General features: G+C 46.8%; 1 protein-coding gene across 1 annotated transcript in view; it reads right to left on the bottom strand.

The window, feature by feature from the left end:
• The window catches only part of SAMD11 (sterile alpha motif domain containing 11), a 126,413-nt gene that overhangs the window by 83,507 nt on the left and 27,503 nt on the right, over window positions 1-15,403 (bottom strand). Inside the window, exon 4 of the mRNA XM_054222259.1 lies at window positions 3,664-3,842. Within this exon, the coding sequence (XP_054078234.1) occupies window positions 3,664-3,842 (179 nt within the window). The remainder of the gene's footprint in view (window positions 1-3,663; window positions 3,843-15,403) is intronic.

The raw sequence follows: 15,403 nt of genomic DNA, 5'->3' as shown, positions 1-15,403 counted from the left end.
ACCTCAGGGTGAAAAAAGCTCAGAGGCTGCTCCTGAGGTAACACGTTTATCACTGTCACTTGGAATCTCCCAATGAGTGTAAGGAAGTTAATGCTCCCCAAACTATTGCAGAACAATGGAATCTGTAGTCGCAAACTTCCTCTGCATTGCTTTATTTTGGGTCTAGGATAATAAACCAGAGAGCAGCAACAAAAAAGCAGACTGGCATAACTTTTAGTTTAGCTTGCTGGGGCAGGCAGCGTAGTTAATAGTCTGCGAGAAAGGAAAAAGGGCTTCACGAAGCCAAAATTTCTAACTGAAGTCTCCTCTATGTGGTATTTGTACCAGTGCAACTCTGCCAGTATTACAATGACTAAAATAACCGTAGAGGTGACATAGGTGCGTCGGTACAGAAATGCCCTATACTCATCTCATTCTTTTCCCCAAATAGGAGAAACTCTTCTCGTAGCCATTCTCACCAGGAGTTAGTACAACTTCACCAAACCACAGTAATTAAGGCAATGCAACTGTTCCATGCAGGTAATCTTGTAAATGAGCAAGATTTTCAGGAACCCAAAATCTGATCAAAAGAAAAAGGATTTTCTTCTGCAGTGCCGTCCCAATAATCTTCAGAGCTGAGTGCTTACAGTCTGGGTATCAAGCTACGGTATCGAGCTCAGCAGATGCCTCTGGTTATGTGAGACAAGGTTTTAAGCCCTCTGTCTTCCAGACAGGAGGCACAACACAAAGGCTACTTAGCACACCCTGCAAAGCAGGCTAAGGAGGACTCAAGAGGTCTCACTACAAGATGAAAACATTCACCTTTAAGCTTGGGTCACCTGGATTTCAAAGCAGATGAGCCGAGCTCCCTTCAGCGTGAGGCCTGGTGTCCTTAATTACCTATGTGCAAGACAGCAAAGCGACACAGTTTTGCAAGGACTTGGTTGTGAAAGTTGGCATCCGCTGAAATGCACTAACTTCAGGGGTAGTAACGGGTCCCTGCTCCTTTCTAGGACTGCAGGAACATCATGAGGTAGGCTTTCTCTGCCTCGGACCTCCTCTGAAGGCCTTCACCATGGGCAATTGCCTCAGATTACAGAGGAAATCACTGTCAAAGGCTAGGGCGAGGGTCTAGCCAAGAAACTAAGCTTCCCACTCCTATTCTAATTCCTGGAGTCTTTCCTTCACCGATGCCCAGACCTCAAAGTAGCAGTAGGCATTCTCTTGTGCCAACAATGGAAGGGAACAGTCAATATAAAGGAAATTGGGAATAGGAGAACACAGAAAAGGCAACAATGTTCAAAGCAATAATACAAGTGTTTCTAATGTTAAATCCATGCAGGTGTGCACGAGGGCCATCCAGGGGTACAATAGGAAAACACATGTTTGCTCAGGCCCTGACCTTGTTTTCCTGCTATCACAGTTTAACCTATTTCTTCCTCTCAGTGGGAGACAATAAAACCTCAGCCCAATCCATCACCAATCGGGGAGGATACAACAGGTGAATTAAACACAGAAAGCAGATGGGGCACTGGCTCTGCTGGGCCCCAGCTGTCATGTCTGCGAGCTGTCTAGCCTTTATGATGCTGCTGTCTCTGGAGCCAGCCCCATCACACCTTCCACCCCGGTCGCTGGGCTGCTAACGACACTGGGAACAGAGCCAGAGCCCGCTCCCTCCGGCGTGGCTGTGCAAGAGCATGGTCAGGTCGCCTTCCGCTCATCGCCCTTGAGCAGGTGGGAAATGGCTGGCCCTCCCCCGCTTTGGGACAGGAGGGCTGGGGGACCCATTTGCAAGGGACAAAATGCTTGGAAATGCTGAGGGAGTTGAGCAGTAGATGTTCCCTGCCTGGGCACCAAGCGCTAAATTATGTGCTCTTGTTTCTGTAATTACTGCACTCCTCGGAGCGCTGCCTGGCCCCGGTTTGCCCCAGCTATTCCAGCTTTTCCCCCACACGCTGTATCAGAGCTCCCAAGGAGATGGAGAGGACAACAACTGTACAAGAGCAGCGAGAGTCTAGCCCGCCTGGTAAGAATCACGCACTGCTCTAAGGCATCAAGACAAAGCTTAAACAAGAGACCTTCACACAAACTGATTGCAAAGTACTGAAGAGCACAGAAACGGTAAGCTGGGGGACTACTGGCTAATAACTACTAAGTATTTTTTCTTCATTTCCTAATAAACAAGGCAAAGCAATTACAGTAATTAAAGATTTAAGATAAGAGCACTTTATATTTGGGGGGCCCAGCATATCAATTATATAGTTATCATGTTGTTCTCCCTCCTAATGAGACAATCTAGCACTATAATTTTGCAGAATTAAAAGCATAATTAAAGAGGGCAGGAGAAGAAGGGCATTTTACCAAAACTGATTAGGAGGGTTCCCTCCTCCCTGTGCCTCCTGCGTGCATGCGCAGTGCGGATGCATTCCCCAAACACCTTTTCATTTCCAAGCGATAACCCTTGAACGTGGCTGTTGGACAGCTGCAATGATAAACCCAGACTTTAATTACAGGCGGGTTTTATGAGAAGAGCTGGTTACTGTTTCGTCTCCTTACTTTCTAGCTCTCAGTTGCTGAACGTACCAGCATCTGCTGGAAGGCAAGGGGGGAAACAGCTTATCTACTCAGGAGCAAGAAACACATAAAACATAAGAAAAGCAATTACATGCCTTCGGTTTCCATTCCTCTGTTTTTATAGGGCTTGTCTCAGAACTGAGTGATTTTATGCATCAGAGGAAGATGACAATCAAGATGAGCTGCAATGATATGCATGGGAGGCCAAGACACAGTGCCTTTAGGTATTTATTTTCCTGTAGTTACATGTCTTCTAAACATATTTTTTCAGAGGGATGAGAGGACCCAGAATTTTGCAGCTGAGTACTATGGGCACTGAGTGAGACCATACATGAGAGCCCAAGTGACAGTTATCAGAATGTAACTCTAGACAATCCCTTCTCCGCTTCCTTCAACCCTGCATGATTCCAGGATACATGTATAAGGTACTGAGAAGGACACGATCAAAATACGTGAGTGATGAGCTAAGCCCCGGCATCTGAGTGACTCTTTGCCTACTGCAACTCCATTGCTTCTACTTTTAGACTACAGAGGCACTCAGGACCAGTGAGACACGGCTGTGCTCTTTGACACTTGTAATCAAGAACGTATAACAACCACCATGGCTGCTACCTCCTTCCCAAACTTTGCTCCCCAACATTAAATTAGCCAGTTTATATCACATCAGAATTTGGGGACAACTGAAAGCAAAAGGCGGGACTTTGGACCCATACACCTCCGTGTATTTTCAGACAGCTATGTAAAAGGCCCACAGATGACTTCTTGGTCATGCAATTCGTTGGCCTCACCAGACACAAAGATACAGAATGCTGGGCAGAGGGTGAAATACAATTTACAGTCTGCAAATACAGACATCTCTAGTGCAAACACTAGGCCCATGGTGCAAGGCCCCATAGAGCCCTACTCGCCCCAAAGAGGAGAGAGTAAGTAGAAAAGAGGATCCAATGACTCTTTCTGAGCTATAATGTGACATTTGTGCTTTAACTTCAGGCCCTGGAGGTGACTCCATTGGGCAGCGCGGGCGGTATTGGCCCACAAAGGTTGATCACCTGCTGCCCAGTTTTCTCTGTCTTTGCTCTCGTAATGCAGCACTCCCTGGCAGGAAAGTACCTTCTTTTCATGATACTGATATGGAGATCCTCCTCCTGCTTTACTTCAGGGTGTTGACCATTGCTCTTATCACTCTCTTCACTGTCGTCACTATGCGAGAAAATTGAGGTCAGCTCTTTCTTCGGGATCCTGGTTGGAGGTAAGGGGATCGTCCTCTTCTCTGCCAGGCGACCCCGGTTCTGCCACAGGATGGAATTAGTTGGAATGGGAAAGGGGAGAAGGAAAAGAGAAGAAAACAAGAATTTGGTTAGGCAACCCAGAACCAAGCAGCTCCTCTCAAACGGCTGCCCTGCGAAGGCAATGCTATTAGTCACTGCAGGTTTCAGACTGGTATGTTGGCTGGGCAAAGGCTATGTTCGCTTTGCAAAAGACTTTTCAGCAGAGGCATATCTGTATCTAGTTCTTCCAGTTCTAATATTAAAGTCATGCACTTCCAGCCCCTCCCCACCTCTTCATTCCTCGCTCGCGTCTCATCCACACCAACGGGAAAAGAAGATGGCAGCAGAATTAGGCACCAATCTCTCTCCAGAGTATTTCCTACCAAATGTTGCACATTAACATAGCAGAATAGGTTAAACGAAACCTTTGCCAGTAGCCCAGGGAAGGCATGATGCACATTTGACTACAGAGGGAAAACTACCTATGCCAGCCAGCAGCAGGTTTGACTCCCACACCGGTGAACAGTCCGCATCAATTTTAACTGGAATTACTGAGCCTACTCTTCACTGCTCGTTTGCGTGTTCAGATGAATCTAGCAGGTCTTGCCTCGTGCAGACTTCCCCTAGGTGGTCCTGGCAGTGTGCGTCCCTCAACAATTCACTTCTGACAAGACACAGGAGGAAAACTCCCAGGAGGCAAAAGCTGCTTTTTCACTCCATGTGTATTTGTGTACGGAACCTAGCGCAACATGACCCTGCTCCCAACCTCCTATCTTCTGCAAGTAGTGAGAATGTATTACAGATTACTCTGTCTCCGCACCCTTTGTGCCTGATCCACAAGAAGATAGGAGCCTAGAGCTGCCTAAACTAGAGTGTGTTGGGTTTTTAGCTCTCACTGTGATAGAAGACGTTGCTAGCACTTAGGGTGTTTGGCTCCATCTGTGATCAACCAAGACAGAAAGCCATAATACAAGCACTTGTGGTAGAAGATGTACACTAGAAACCCAGGGAGACTGTAATGCCATCCCTCCACAGAATTTAAAATTTTAGCCAACAAAATCATGAACCTGGGAAGGGAACCACAGCGAGGGGAAGTAAAGCACACGGTTTCATACACGTTCTTTGTACAAGTATGTAGGCATACTTCCTTCAACAGGACAAGTCATAGAAAAGAAACATGTTTTTAGCAAGGACTGGAACAAAAGGAAGAAAGGTGTGTGAAACTGGTTGGGTAAGTGCAGAGTAGCATTTGACTAATAACAGTTTCCCTGAAACATCAACTCCAACTTTCCAAATAAACCTGGCAAAATGAAAGCGTCCTGGGAAAGCCAGTCGGGCTCTCTGCAGGGGAGAATGGAGCAAGACTAAGTGATAGAAGAGCCCACGTTTTTTTCATTAAACAAATTAAGAACTTTCCACAAATACAAAACAAAAACTTCTTGTTTACCTCTGTCAATAAATTCCAGTTGTGGTCATTCAGTGGAGCCCTAATCGCTGTGATAATTAGCTAAATCCATCTGGAAGGCATCACCCCAAGGAGGCACACGAGCTTTCCCGATCTGATGCAGTTCCAAGCCAAGAACACAGCTGTCTGTGAACAGCAGACACCCAAGGGAGAGAAGAGCAGTGGGCCAAACTGGCTTAAAAATGGGAAAACACGTGTATACAAGGAAAAAGACAGGCACTTTTTTTCTTGAGAGACACGTGAAGAAGAAAAACGCACCCTTGAACAGCAACAAGGTGAATGCTTCTACACCTCCGAGTATCCCAAGTACAAAACTTGGATCAAGCTGCAACAGGCTTTGTGGTGAGTCCAAACGCCCGGGGACACACACAGGAGAATATCCTTATTGTGACTATTGCTGGGGACTCTCAGACACCCACCTGCACAAGGCGAACTGCTGTGGTGCGAGGGGCCAACTGCATCCATGCAGCAAACAGCAAACGCTTCTCCTCCTCGCCCCGGGGGCTCCCCTTGCACTAGCAGAGATGCACTCACACAGCCCTTTGCAACGAGGTTTCTCACTGACTGTTCCCTGGAGGAACACGCGATATAAACTGCGCATCTCCCACCCCTAAATACTTTTTGCATACTAGGTGTATTTCCACCCCTGTCCCTTTTCCTGCTCCAGTGCATACAGAGAATGTGCACAGAGGCTAAACTCCAGCCTGCGCGGTGTCAAAAGGACAGCAGGGAAAAGAAGAGAAAGGGAAAAGTGAGGGGAAGGGAAGGAAAAGCAAGGAGGGCAGTATTTGCACCAGACTTGTCATGCTGAAAAGCTAGGGCTTGGTATCAGCACGAGCTTTATCATGCCAAAGCTTTATATATTTTTCTGAAGTTGCAATTTATCATAACAATTAAAGGGAGAAGGGAGGGAGGGTGTGCAAATTTCCGCTTCAAAGTAATTGCAGTTCACTCTCTGCTGTGACTTCACAGGCTAAAGAGAACGGCACTGATCAGATACTAAAAATCATTTTATGGCCATTATGGTACCTTCCAGCAGTTACCAGGTCTCAGTGACTGCCCAGGGACTCATCAGCCCTAACAAGAGTGAGAGTGCAGCAAACGGGGAGGCACTAAACCCAGAGATACAGCCCACCAGACCAGGAACGCAGGTTCCCCCTTTCCCTTGCTCCTCAGAATGCTTATTCTTTGCCTTTCTGTGAATTGTGCCCTTAACCTAAAGCTGCTGCATATATATACACCTATATATATAAAAACACATGTTTATATATGACTATATATGCAATATGCAACTACGTATACACATACCTATACGGATATCACCTAACACACAGAGAGCTTCTTCCCTTAAAAGACAAATGAACTAACATGAATGGAAAAGAGAATCTGCACCTGCGGCAACCTCTGGTCACAGATGTCCTCTCCTGCTTTTGTTCTGACCAGGGGCCAGGCACGGACAACATCGGAACCGGGGCCACGGTGGTCCCAGCGCCCTTGTGTACCCCTGCATGCCATCACCAGCAATGCATTTTTTAAAGTTTTGTTTACTTTGTATTTTTGCCATTAGGTTTGGGGCATTTTCTTTATTTATTTATTACATTTCTCCATCCCCAGAAAATTAAAACAGACTAAGCCAATCAATTTTGCCTTTTATGTTCATCTATAGTCAGTTTTGAATCAATTGCACTTTCTTAATCTGTTTAGAGACATTCACCAGTAGATACACATTACTTTTAAATTAAGCACAAAGGTAGCCAGAAGCCTGGTCCAGAACCGCTACAATCAATTGTCTTTCCATTGACTTGAAAGGGCTCTGGTCCAGGCTGCGAATAAAACCCACTCATTTGTGAGAAGCCCTCCATCCAAGGAATCATTCCTATGACTCCGGTTTTTGCTAAAGTCCTTTGCCGGTTGTAGAGACAGCTTACAGGACAGGAACATACCTACAGAGCTGAGCAGTATATTGAGATACCTACAGCTACTCCGACCTGGGGTTATCAACTCTCACTTGGCACGGAGGCGGGTGGTGAAGCGCGCACTCAGCAGAGCGGTGTTATGTGCAGGAATACACCCAGGGACTGCAGTGCCACCGCGATATATGGGGAGGTACATTAGGATTTATAGATGTTTGATGTAAGCCTCGTAATCCCACATTTAAAAAGCTTGTATTTGTGTGACAGTGTCATTGCAGAGCAACCTCGTACATTAACGGCATGCTGATGTTGAACCATCAACCCCGTAAGGTTTGAATATTTTAAAAAGAAAACAGCCTCCCAATTTGTTGACATTCATTGGGATGTCTGATGCTTGGGAAAACAACCCAATCAATAGTCACCTACTGCCAGAGAGCCAGGCTTCTCGGGAATCCAGCTCCCCCCTCTTAAATAACTCCATTTTTACACACATAAAGAAAAGGGGGAAGGTGTGCTTTGCCAGCTGGCTTGCTTAAACTAGTAGGGCTGTTTTGGACAACGGGTCAGAAGGAGCATTTTCTATAGCTGCAGAGCCAACAGCTGTCAGTACAGGTGCAGCACCCCCAGCAAAAAGATGAAGTATACGTAGCGATAAATACATCTCACAGCTCAGCCCAGCGAAGCCAGGCTGCCTGCCCGGCAGCTCCCTGCCCCGGGGAGCACAGGCAGAAGGTGCTCTAAGAACGGAGTGTGCCCCTGAGAGCAGGGGGACCGCGGGATCCCCACGGAGGACCTGTTCTCAACGCGTACGTCTGTGGGTGAAATACAGCCAGCCAAAATGCTGCTGCAGAGCTCCCGCACAGGTAGGTGCTCTCCCCTGCCTTCCAACGCATCCTCCGACAACCTCTTTGGCGCCCGAGCAGAGTCGAAGATGTTTCCTTTCAGGCCAAATACTGACTCAGCTCAGAGGAAACCTCTTCAGAGCACCTTCCTTTCACAACACAAGGATTTCCCCCACCCCTTGGACAGAGGGTCGGGGGGTGGAGAACAGAATATCACTTATTATGCTCCCTTTAATTAGCGTAACTAGAAAGTAAAACATTTCCGCAATTCTCCGAAGCTTTTACACGGGTGAGTGTTGAGGGCACTGCAGAACTGCTTCGCATATTAGGACTCCCTTCCCTTTATACATTGTTAAAGATTAATTTTGTGGGTTATGATACCAGCTAACGAAGCACAACTGGAGTTTGAGTCTATAACCCTCTATTCCCCAGACACGTTCAGCTACCCACCCAGCCCTTCCTGCGTCAGTCCAGCCCTCCGTCACTCACCACTTCATCCTCCCAGGGTCTTTTGACACCATTAATTGCTTTCATTGCCTCTCAAAGTAGTGTCTGGGTGGGGGGTTGCTTTGTTTTTAAAAATCACAGATGGGCATATTTCCTTTCCCCAGGAAAAATCAGATGGGTACCAACACACAATTTAAAGTTACCGATTACCCAAGCCTGGAGGCGCAGCTACAAGTAAAAAACACCCAACAACTTGGGAATGGCGGTAGGTTACCTGAGTGGAGAAGCCTGGAAGCCTTATTGCTCTGTCATGAAAGCAAGGGACCATCAGAAAGATGGAAAAGAAAACAGTCATGATATTTCTTCCCTTCCAGGGAGCCGGGGGGGGGGGGGGGGGGGGGGGAATTCCGCTCTGTGTGGCTAAGCAAGGTCAGTAGAGTTACAAAATAAAATCTTTCTCCCCCCCACCCATCCAACCCCCTCATAGCTCTCCCCTGGAGCCGTGGTCTCCCAGCCAAGAATACCAAAATCCGAGCTGTTGTGTAAGAGCCCTGGGAGAGCTGCAGACGGAAGGCCGGGCGGAGAGCATGGGACTTGGGGGAGAGACAGGAAGGGAGGGTTAGGAAAGGTTTCCTGCCCTGGGAGCTACTGCAACAAGGTCAAAACAGCTGAACGCCCTGGTGTGACATTCAAAGTCAGCCAGAAAAAGGAAAGATTCCTCGCAGAGAGAGTCCCTGGTGAGCACTTAATTGATCCCAGCAATGGAAAGGCCTCTGCTATGAGAGCTGCAAGGCAAAAAGCTCCATGGAAAAAAAAATGCACATGAAAGCAAAGCTTTTGCCAGTCCACATTAACTGCCAGCCAAGCTCTGGACATCTGATCCCATTGGGAATTGACCCAAGAAGATGAGCAGGTGCAGTCCCTACGGACACCGCTTCTCCAGCATCCAAATCAGTACCAGAAAAAAAAAGCACAGAAATGCAAATGCACAGAGTTTGCACACTGATAAAAATATCAAAGCTGTTTCCAAGATGATTCACGTGCCTGTGATTCAACTCAAAAAAAATTTCTATCGGATAAAAAAAATAAAAACCTTGCTGAAGCAACAGCACATGCATTCTTTCTGTATACGTAGATCTGGGAAATACAGGGAGCAGACAGGGAATGCTGGGGGGAGGTAAGAGGGGAGGTTTGTGCGCTGCCAATGCTGGGAGCTGAAGAATGCTAAATCTTTTCCATATGTGAAGGAAATCCTCAAGTCCAGACAGCATTTTCTCTCTCTTTTTATTGATAATAAAGATAGGCAAAAGGAAAGGAGGAGGTTCTGAGAGCCTGGAATAATTTTCTTTTACTTTTCCAAATAATAAACCCGGTCAAATGGCTTTAATTAGGAAAATTACACAGCAATGGAGCCCACACATCCCCCTGCAGGATAACTGACAGAGTTTGCATTTACCTTCAGCTGTGATTAGTGTAAACACCTAAGAAAGGGTCACTTGCCTTCCAAGATAATCCTCCACTCTCCCCTGAGCCTTCATTAGTTGTTCCAGGCCGATGTGCTACCAGGCCGACTGATTTCGGTAGCAAATCTGGTCCAGGCATAGTCCTGCCACCCTGCGCTTACCAGCTTCTCCGTCAAAAGGGAGGTCACAGCCAGGAGAAGGTGCCCAGCCTCTCATCTTACCTCCTGCTCCGGTGTTTGGTAATGAACAAATGAATAAAACAACAGTCGGCAGCCTGCCGCTGCATCTGTTTTTCTGCCTCAGTCACAGTCCAGCCCTTTAACCTGACCACTACCAGGTTTATTATTTATCATCTCTTTCCAGTGACGGCAATGTGACACTGGAAGTTGTTCCAGCGCAGGAGGGATGGCCCAAAGTACAGAGGGAGCAGAAGGGAACGGACAGCAATGGTCAGGCAAAAAATTACGGCAGTACAGGCCACAAAGTCTCTTCCACGTTTCAGGGACTGTGTCACACTCTTCATCAGGGTCTCACGAAAGCGGTTTCCAAGCCCTGGCCATGACTAGAGGCAAGCTGAGGAGCCAATTCAGCAGAGCCAGACAGGTCCAAGAGCTGCAGCCAGGGGGACAACAGATTCTGGGAATAACTGTACCCAGCAGGCTCTCTGGGTCTACCCTTGACAATTCCTCATTCACAGGTTTCAGTTGTCATCAACTGGTTTATACAGAAGCTATCAATTCCAGTACAGACCATCCAGGCCCATTTTTAGGGTATATTATCTTGTGAGAGAGAGAGGGAGGGAAGGTATATCAAAGAAGAAAATTACTCTTGATCGTAATTTCCCGGTGTGATCCTAGGCCACTCCCTTGATCCCATTGTCCTCAGTCTCCCTGCTATAAAAAGCCGTCAGTAACACGTTCTCTCCCTTGTCCCTGTTCTCTATACTGTTATTATTGTAAGCTCTTTGGAGCAGACGATGAAGTGTTGAGTCTGAAGCTGTGCACAGAAACAGGGCTGTAGGTACTACTGTAACTGGAGAAAATATGTATGTTTTAAACCAAAAGACAGTTACAAGGAAGGGAAGCTGCAGCTCTTCCCATCAATATTAACGATATTATTTTCTGAAGCCCTAAAGAAACAGATGAACATGATCTGTGAACAGAAGGGAACGTTTCCCATTTATTACCTCTGAGCGAGTTATAAAGCCTAAAGGATAATTTGTTAATAGAGTGAGAGCCATGTTTTTCTGGAAAAGCCAACTGGAATTTCCAGTCTTTGAGGGGAGGTAGCTCTAAGATAGAAAAATCTATCGGTACTTTGGAGATACCTGTTTTCAAAAACTCTTTGGAAGAAGGCTGAAAAGTGGCCGAGTCTTTGTTTTCTGTGTCTGTTCCACATCAAATAACTTTGTCCATTTCAGTCTGAGGTTGCAAAGAAGGAAGCAGAGACGTGAAGCCAGGTCCTCAGGCAACGTAAGTCCGTATTAATGGAGTAAAAGTCAACTTACACTAGTCGAGATGTGGTACACTGATGCTATCTCCTAAATAAAAGCAAAACTTACATTTTTTTCTTTGCTTTCCTGCTCCTCCTCTCTGGTGAAGAGGCAAGGAGCAAAAGGGCATGGATGCTTTCAGACATTTTCCCTTCTTTTCATGCACCTCACTGCTGTACTTTTTGAGTAACAGGAAGACAAGAGAACAAAATAGCTGTCCGTCATTCCCCCAGGTATTAATGTTTCACTCCACAGTTTCGTTATATCAGGTCCAAGAGAACACAGCCTTTCCCAGCAAGTCTGAAATATTTCATCAAGAGGAATTTGACCAGGTTTTGTACTTTTATTCTGCTCTGGAGACACAGGCTTAAAGAATTTCTTTGAGATCCTTGAGATTTCCGAGTGTGGCTTACAGTCTGCTCCACCAAAAGGAGACAGACCCAGGCTTTGTTCAAGTCCTACAAGAATGAGGACCAGCCACAGTGGCTTTTCACTGGGTAGAGTGCAATTTCTGCCTCAACTTCTGCCTCGAGCTTTTTTTTTCTTTTTTCGTAAGTCTTCACTGTCATAAAGAACAACTTTCACAAAGATCAAACAGAAACGTTAAACAGTTCCTCCCAAAATGTGGTTGTTGCTGTAATGGAAACCAAAACAGGCTTTATCTAAACAGTTCAGTGTGTTTTATGAAGTTCAATAATTATTATCGTCATTTAATGGGACAGACGGACCTGAATCTGTTGAGAGTTCGTTCCTCCTTTTCTTTAGTTGTCCATACGGAAGAAGATTTTGCTGCTGCTGTAGTTATTGAGAGCTACAGCTGGTTCTTTTGGAAAAATCAGGTCCAACACCATCCTAAAAGCTGGGCTTCCAAAATATGGAAGTGCCCCATGATCATTGATGACTTGGAAAACGTAAGCTCCAAGGGGCATCGGTGGAACTCGCAGAGCGCCAGTCCCTAACCCCAGCCATATTCACCTCAAACACCCTGATGTTAGACTGAGCCAAGAAACGCCTCCTGTCCACCCCCACAGCTGGACCACTCTTGTCATGGGCAGACCGAGACGGGAACTCACCAGAGGGCAGTTCTTCTCAGCTTTTTAAAAAAAAAATAATTTCCCAGCAGTTTCCCTCAAAACTGAAGCAACCAAACTGACGAGAGCGGAGAAACGGCAGCTGCTCCACACAGTGGAGATGAAGTAACCAGAGCTTTGCATTACATCCTAGTATTCCCCAGGGAGGCTGGTGCCAAAAATCAGGCCCATCTGTCTCCGTGACAGGACCACCCAGGAGTGCAGCCCCATCCTCCCTGGATGGCACAAACGCCTCCTCAAGAACGTTGAGCTCAAGCCTTTGGTTAACACCTGCACAGACATCATTCAGGCTGGTAAAGATATAAAAAGATGCACATACTGTAGTGTTTCAAGCCTGATCCCAGCACCAAGAGGAGATCAGAAAAATCTGAGGAGAGAGAGCTGCCGCTTTCTGAGGGAGCAACAGCCAGGTCTGCCCACAAAGTTCCCTCGGAATGACTCAACCCTCCCGACAGCCAAGCAAACTTTGGAAATCCAAAGCAAACAAGAAAACTACAAATATTAATTAAGGCATTGCTTCCACTTTTGCAAAAAAATGCCCTGTGTTTAAGCAGACATCATCCTCTCAAACTATCAACACCAAAACAAAACAGGGAAAAGGCGCCGTTTGTTCACAGATGTGCAATGATGGGCAGAGTTTGTCTAAACAGAACGTACTCTGCAGTGCCGCTCAAGGCTTTGAAAGGACCCTTTTTTACACATCAAAAGCTCTGACACCCGCTGCATGCAGAAGAGTGAAGCCATAGCCTCCTGGAGCCCCGGCCCTACCACAGAGAGCCAAAAGCGAGTGAGATCTGAGCCAAGAAGCCCGTCTGTCATCTGCTGCGGTGATGCTGCCGTTGTGCAATACTTTTCATTTGGAAAGCACAACCTGTTTTATAAGCTTTTGTTATTTAAGTGTTTCTAACACATCTGGGAGGCCGGTGAGGAGCAGTAGGTCCATTTCACAGTGGTGCCAAGTGTGATAAAGATACGCAAACCGATGAACTAAGTCATACAGCGAGACCACTGCAGAGCCTGGAGCAACATGTTACACTTCCAAAGCCAAAGGGTCAATATAGTCACATCCTCTGTAGACCCTTTTCAACTATCACACGAACTGGACTACAATACCTTAGCTGTGCCTTCTAGTGCTATGGTTATAAATCACAGAATCATAGAATCGTTCGGGTTAGAAGGGATCTTAAAGATCATCTAGTTCCACTCCCCTGCCATGGCAGGGACACGAGGTTGCTCAAAGCCCCGTCCAACTCGGCCTTGAACACCTCCTGGGATGGGGCAGCCCCAAATGCATCCTTTCAAGTAAAAAACAGCTGATGTCCCCCTCTCTCCCTCCCAATCTCATTGCCTTCATATGTGCACAGACACACAGCCTCCACTGGAGGAAGCACAAAGGATCTGGTTCACATGATTGGAAGGGACTGACTGACAAATTGATCCTCCGCTTTTTTAACTTGACCAGCGTCAACACGCACCTGTGACAAAGAGCTGCCTGGGCACAGAGTACCCTGCACTAGACTTGGGTGTCACTGGTCACAATCAGTTCTGCACTAAGGCTGCAAACGGCACTTATCGCTGGCGTGAGACTCACAGAACCACCTTCAAGTCACTTTGGGGGTGATTTTCTGATTTTACTCCACACACACAGCCTGCACAATGGAAATGACTTACCCAAGATTTGCTGGGTAGATGACAAAACGAGGGAGAACCGAGAAGGCTTGTGTGTCTGTCACTCCCCTGCTCCTACTGCCAGATCACACGAGCTTCCATCCGCGCCACTTCTCAGTTTGTCACCCCCTTCAAGAGAGCTCCTTCCTCGCTGTCACACACTGTACGGCGGCACTGTTACCTCTTTCTACCACCCTCTGCGATATAAAAACAAGAAACATTTCCCCTTCTCCTTTCACTAGTACCTTTCCTTTGGCTGCACTGCCAAAGGTACCCTTTTCTGTAGTTTTATTCATTTTCTGGAGCTTTGTCTCCCTTCCCCACATCCCTCCCACCCCCAAACCACCACAGACTACCTATGAAAACCACTGCTTCCATTTCCGCTTCACAATTTGCCTGCCACACCTGGGGGATTTCCCAGCAAATTGTATTACTTTATTTGGTCAATTGGCCTACAAATTGATTTTCCTGTACAAATAATGAACATTTATGGTTATTTTCCCCATAGACTGCTTTATTTTCCATGTAACAAAGACTGATTTCCTGCAGTTTTTGAGACCCGAGCATATGATCTGCAGTTACTGTGACCCCTGGTTGATGGATGGCAAGGACTCGAAGCACAACAGGAGGGTCTGGGGTTTTTTTCTCCCCTTCCGCTCTAACAGTACTACAGACAGAGGTGATAGCTGGAAGTAAACACCAGTACCAGACCAAGCAATTCTACATGTTTACTATGGGAATAAATTGTACTATTTTAAAAGAGATTCAGTCCTGGGACCCAGACAAAGCAGATGAAGGCATCGGGGGGACCGAGGGCCGAGCAGAGTGTCCCGGGGTGGCAGGAGGCTGCGAGCCACCGCAGGTGCCTTCTCTGTCCACCAGCACGCCCAGGTGCCCAAAGCATTAGAAATGGCAGCCCCTGCTCATCGCAACCTTTGGGGCCACGCTGCAAGGACTTTCTTTAATCTTAATCACGTTATCGTGGAGAGAAAGGGAGGAGGAGCCAGGGAAGAAGGGTTTCTAGAAAAGCAACTGGGAGTGAGGTGACCTGGCGTGGTTTGTGAGCAGGGAGCAGAGGTGTCGTTCTGTGCTCGTCCCCCAGAGACGCAGAGACAGAGCAAGAGCTCCACAATGCACTTCATTTCCACTAATGAGAAAACGACTTTTGAGACAGAGCCTCGAGCAAGTTTTGAAGGTCACT

This window comes from Rissa tridactyla, chromosome 16, assembly GCF_028500815.1.
Source record: "Rissa tridactyla isolate bRisTri1 chromosome 16, bRisTri1.patW.cur.20221130, whole genome shotgun sequence".
In the NCBI taxonomy this organism is placed as follows: Eukaryota; Metazoa; Chordata; class Aves; order Charadriiformes; family Laridae; genus Rissa; species Rissa tridactyla.
The sequence above is the reverse complement of the archived record's forward strand: the minus strand, read 5'-3'. Positions and strand labels throughout refer to the sequence as shown.